Source organism: Opisthorchis viverrini (genome assembly GCF_000715545.1).
Source record: "Opisthorchis viverrini unplaced genomic scaffold opera_v5_249, whole genome shotgun sequence".
NCBI classification, from domain to species: domain Eukaryota; kingdom Metazoa; phylum Platyhelminthes; class Trematoda; order Opisthorchiida; family Opisthorchiidae; genus Opisthorchis; species Opisthorchis viverrini.
This window is the reverse complement of record NW_008751907.1, coordinates 170,260-175,830: the sequence shown is the minus strand read 5'-3', so window position 1 is coordinate 175,830 and position 5,571 is coordinate 170,260. Positions and strand designations below refer to the sequence as shown.

The following is a 5,571-nucleotide window of genomic DNA, read 5'->3' as shown; positions in this document are numbered from 1 at the left end:
TGCAGTAATACTGTGTGCTGCAGACTGTCAGATATGTAACAGTACTGGATAAATTTGGGGCACAGCCACCGGTGATGCTAATTAACTTCAGTTCGCTTGACCATCCAACTTAGATAGATAATTAGAAACTAGAACCTCCGGTGGTGTTTTTGTGTGTTTAGAGAACGATTTGACGATAGACCTACCTCATAGAACAACTGCAATTATCAGATCCATGTAGAGGGTATTACGAACTCTACAGTCAGCTGAATAGCAACTATTCAGACACCCAGATGCCAAGCGTGTTAAAAATCAGCTGATTAAAAATTACAGTTCGACCAGGCTCCCAAAAACGGGCAAGACATGTATGGATATATAATAAAATGGCAGTTCCATATTAGTAACGACTATGCAGTATCATGCAAGGTTATATGGTTTTTCGTTCAGCCTCACCGCGAGGATGACTACACCGCCAGTATCCATCACCTTCATAACCCGGGTTACAAACACACTGACCATTGCGACAGTGGGCATTCTGGTGACACACGACTCCTTCACACAAATCTAATTGAAGAATAAGTAGATAAATACACATACGACTGGAATACCAATACGCATTTTAGTGTGATATCTGGGTTCAGATAATCAAACACCTTATAAAATGGATCATAACGAAAAAGAAGGACCGTATAAACAAAAAGTGCATCGATTCGTCATTCAAAAAATAGCATTCAGCTATTTCTACTGGCTCACTACTCAGTAAAGAACGGAATCTGAGCGTCTCAACAGAAGAAAATGAAACGCGATCAGTTGAAGTGGGAAGCACACAGAAGTGCATTAGAGTCTAAGTCGAACGTGAACGAGTACAAGAAATAGACCAGATTTAGAGTGAACGGGAAGGTACAACCGGAAACCACTCAAGCTCCCTGACTTAATGAGAACAGCAGGATGTTGGGGCTTAATTTTGAAAAAAAAACTAGTTGAGACACTACAAATGGTGCCTAAGAATAAGGCTGAGAATCAGAGAATAAATAGTTCAACTTCTGAAATGCTCGTTTTTTACCAGTTGTTATAAAAGGACCCTGAGGTCCGCTCATATTTCGCAGCTACAAAGGGCAAACAGTGGGTCGGACAGGGAACCAGAGGGTAGACAAGTTCCAAGATAAAAGGCGACAGTTCAAATGCTACTATTTTTTGTCACTTAAAGTGGAGCGAAGGCATGTGGTGTACGTGTATTATAATAAATAACGCCAATGCTCCTGGGGAATTCGGGCAGCTAGTGAGTGAAATCCACGCAATAGATAAACGATTTCCGACTGAAACAAGGGCTGATCAAAACCGTACGCCTGAAGCTGTGACCATAAATTTTCAATAGGCCATGGAGTACACTTATAAAATCATTCTACGGCCTCAGTTTTTTTTCATATTCCTGTGCAAACAGGTTGACAACAGAGCGGTAAGCGAATAAACTCGAATTATTCTGTTGGAAGTTAAATATAGACAGAAAGTCGGCCAAACAGCACTAATAAGTTGTCTTGACGAATTCAGTAAAATTGAATAACGAAGGACAAGGTAAGCCTGAGCGTTAGGATAGGTGAGGTCCCAGACATTTAAGACACGTATACAAATGGTAATGATTATAAGCACCGCTCACCGAGCACAGTTTGATTGCATGAATAATACCCATCACCCTCGAATCCCTGATCACACTGGCAGCGTCCGTTTATACACCGTGCATTCATGTGGCAACGAATTCCCTCGCAGGGGTCTGTGGATTGACGTGAAGACAAGGGCGACAACACAACATGTGCATAGGTCAACCAGACAGGTATAGGTCACTCCATGTGGTATTCATGCAATCCCACATTCAACGGCATGCCATCAAGCGCCTAGCCTACCTCGGGACATTGGTCGGCAATCATATTGCCCATCGCCTTCGTATCCATCCATACAGCGACAGCGGCCATGTTCGCACCTAGCGTACTGGTGGCACTGAACACCTTCACAAGGATCTGCGGAATGACGTAACAGTTTAATCGCATACGGTATATCATCGGCTATGCAAGCTCTACCATGCATGCAGTGCGACAGTCCATAGAGTGAGATCAAAGAGATATACGTGTATGTGGCTGGTCGCAGCGGTGAGGTGACATTTCGTTCTCCAGTGTGATAAACGATCGCCCTCATAATCGTGCCTTTCACGCACCTCAACACCATCAACACAAATACACGTACTTCCATTGGATATCTGTTCGTTGCCTGACAGTGAGCATCATACACATTCGAGTTCTATTTGAAGAGGTTTCAAACCTATGACGATTGGTTTCGCCCAAACAACTGTTTTAACAAGGCAGCTTTGCAGCTCCATCGGATTTTAGTCAGCCATAACCTCAATTCATGCGATTTCCAGAAGAGCAGCGGGTCGGCGAAGGTGTGAATGTTACATAATCGGACAGGAGGAGTAAAGGCTGTTGTGAACAGCGTGGTAAGTATTTTCCTTTAGCTCAAGGCATGCGGCTTTACTGAAATGTGACCATGGATAAAAGTTTACTGTGAATCGTGGATATCTTAAAGATCCCGTTGCAAAACTAGTCCCGGGCGACTGCTGAAATCACTACCATAACTGAGAAGACCAAGGCAGCGTTTGACAACCTCCGACATTTGATGCGCCTACAGGACATCGGCTTGAATATCAGAGATAGAGTGGCGCCATTCATGTTTAGAGACGTAGCTGTCGCTTGCAGAAGACCACAGGTGTCTCTGAAGCTTTGAACAGGTCCGGTTTAGAACATGAGGTCAGTAGTGATGGAGTACGTGGATAGTTGCTGCGGTAGTCTACTCTACACCAATGGAATAACTGGTCCCACTCAGCAGATTATACTGGTTAATTATGTAATTCATACGTCAGAGGAATGTTCATCTCGTAGAACCCCTTCGCCATTGCATCGGAGGGAGGCGCCCGGGCGGAGGTCAGTCTGTGACTTAGCAACGGAAGCTTTAACTAACCAAATCACTTGTGTTGTAAACTGCCATCTCCCTGAATATGGACAATGGGACGAGACAACCCGGTGGTTAATTACCTTGACAGATATGGCTATGTCATGGAGCGAATGTCGCTTATTCAACAAAGCTATTTTCTAATTTGCGTGACTTTTACTGCCTGATACACGAGGGAAACAAATCCAGATGTCGCCAGTGCACAGCTTGAACCATCGTCCTCAAATTGTGGTTCGTCTCCTAGATGAATGGAGCTGTAGCAGTTAGAAGCACTACACTTTGTTGAGAGAAATTGAATTATACTAAGTCAAAGTACACTAATAACCGGATGGTCGTCTATGAATAGTTCCCTCGTTTTGTAAATGAATTGAAACTTCTGGAGAATTTTCGGGGAGAACGGTTATCCTCAAGCAGGATGATTTCGATATAAGTTCTAGCAAACCCAAGTAGGCTGAAAGGATGAATGGAAATACGTGATTGTTTTGAATATAGATGACGGAGTTTGCATGAATGAGGCCACAGGACAGTCATGTAAATTGAGGTTACGAGCGAGGCCGCAAAAGAGGAAAGCATCAAGAGAGATATAGCGCAAGAAGAGACAACTGAAGGCTCCGACAGCATGCAGGAAATCGTACATATAGTGGGACGATAATAAGTATGAGTCGCTAAGCACAGAGTATAAGATGATAAGGGAAAAAACGTTCCGCGCCAATACCATGGTTTCTTGATTTCACCATCCTGCTTACCACTGCGTTTTGGTTGACATTCCCAGTGGCCGTCACCTTCGTATCCTTCAATACACCGACACTGGCCCATATAACACTCAGCGTAATAATGACATCGTACATCCCTGCACAAATCTGATGGATATTTTTCGGAAATAAGACAAGTGCAGGTGACATTTAAAGTTTATTCGATCAAGGCGTTCTTACGAAGGGTTCTGGCCTAAATGACTGATCAACATCTATGGTCCTTAACTTATGCTGGTAGAAACATTCGATTGATGACAGATGACACATTTTACGCGCAAGAACATAGTTATTGATATTCTACAAAACACATTCTGACCAGTTTAAGCTTCTATTTTGGTGCCTGACTACAGTAGCCATCGGGATTATGTCTCGACAGGCTGATTTGCAAGAAGACCACTTATGTCTCCTACCCTTGTTGCAGACTAAGGAGCTGTGAAACAGTCTGATGGTCATGTCGTTCAATGGCGAACGTCGCCGTAATAACTATCCCATAAGAATCTACACGCCGGAAATGGTTGGTTTTTCAGTTTGGCTCATAGCTTGGAACGCAGTTAAACAAGGTTGAGACTCTGGTTATATTAAGGGCTGTTCCTTCAGATTGTTGTACTTAAAAAGAAGAAGCCAAATGAAGTCTACATCCTTGAGTGGTGGAACGGGAAGGAACATGTCAGCGGTCAGAAAATCTAACGGAACGGTGAGTAAACTAATAACTAACTAACTAATAACTAATAACCAACTCGTCACTTCGACAAGGAGAGTAGACACTGTTAGAAGAAGATGTTAGTTCTTGGATTACAGAAGAATCGAATCGGGAGTATGGGTTTAACCTTTTGTGGCTTAAATCCAAACCACGTTTCTCAGTAGTGAACTGTTTCGCACCTGTCGTAAAAGAATGCTGCAACCATGATATTAGCATATCATAGGTTCTCGGTAAATGTACTGATGTTTACTAAAGTTTTCGCCTTGGTCTTTACAGTGAGGCCGAAATTTCGCAGGGGAGAATGGTGAATAAAAACGATGTTCGTAAGCCAGGATTACTGAAACCATCAGGAACGCATTTCCCTTCAACACACTCTGATTAACAGACTTTCAGAACACCAAAAGGAGAAATACTCATAGCTTACAAAAGTGCATGAAACCATGAAGCCATTATCGTTGGTTAAATGTACAAATAAACTGTTCAGTCTTACCAGGTGAAGTGCTGTTACAGAAGTAGTAGCCGTCACCCTCGAAACCTGCCTCGCACTGACACTGACCATTCACACATCGCGCATTGCTGTGACACCGGACACCCTCACAAGGATCTGTGAAGTGAAATTGCAACATCAAGGAACTCTCCAAAGCATCTGGTACACTAGGCTGCATTCATGCTGTGCATGCTCTGCCCTGCTCATGCTTGGCAGCACTAGCTATCACCCACCTCGGGATAACAGCCGACATTCATAGTGTCCGTCGCCCTCATATCCATCCATGCAACGACATTGTCCATATTCACACCTAGCATACTGATGACATCGGATTCCATCGCAAGGATCTATTGAAATTACGGACATGGACACTAAGGTAAGAAGGACATATAAGTGTGTGTTTCGGCGATATCACCGGTTGGTCTATCAAATGCTCATAGCGGACTGTCCGCGTTGACTAGGGCGCTGCTGAGGAGTTGATAGAATGTGAATAGGACTCCCCATTTTTCAAGTTACAGGTAACTACGAAATGGTTGTTCAAGACCAGTTTTCCAGGCATGTCTCGATGCCAGTGACCTGACCGTCATAGACCAAAAGATTCATAAGTTTATATTATGTATTATATATATATACTATAATATAAATTGGATAATATA

At 43.2% G+C, this 5,571-nt stretch overlaps 1 protein-coding gene across 1 annotated transcript in view; it reads right to left on the bottom strand.

Moving 5' to 3' along the window:
- T265_09012 (hypothetical protein) overlaps positions 1-5,571 on the bottom strand; it is a gene marked incomplete at both ends in the record, with an annotated part of 137,165 nt that overhangs the window by 61,974 nt on the left and 69,620 nt on the right. The window contains 4 exons of the mRNA XM_009174973.1: positions 433-543; positions 1,878-2,036; positions 4,919-5,032; positions 5,149-5,286. Coding sequence (XP_009173237.1) covers positions 433-543; positions 1,878-2,036; positions 4,919-5,032; positions 5,149-5,286 — 522 coding nt within the window. The remainder of the gene's footprint in view (positions 1-432; positions 544-1,877; positions 2,037-4,918; positions 5,033-5,148; positions 5,287-5,571) is intronic.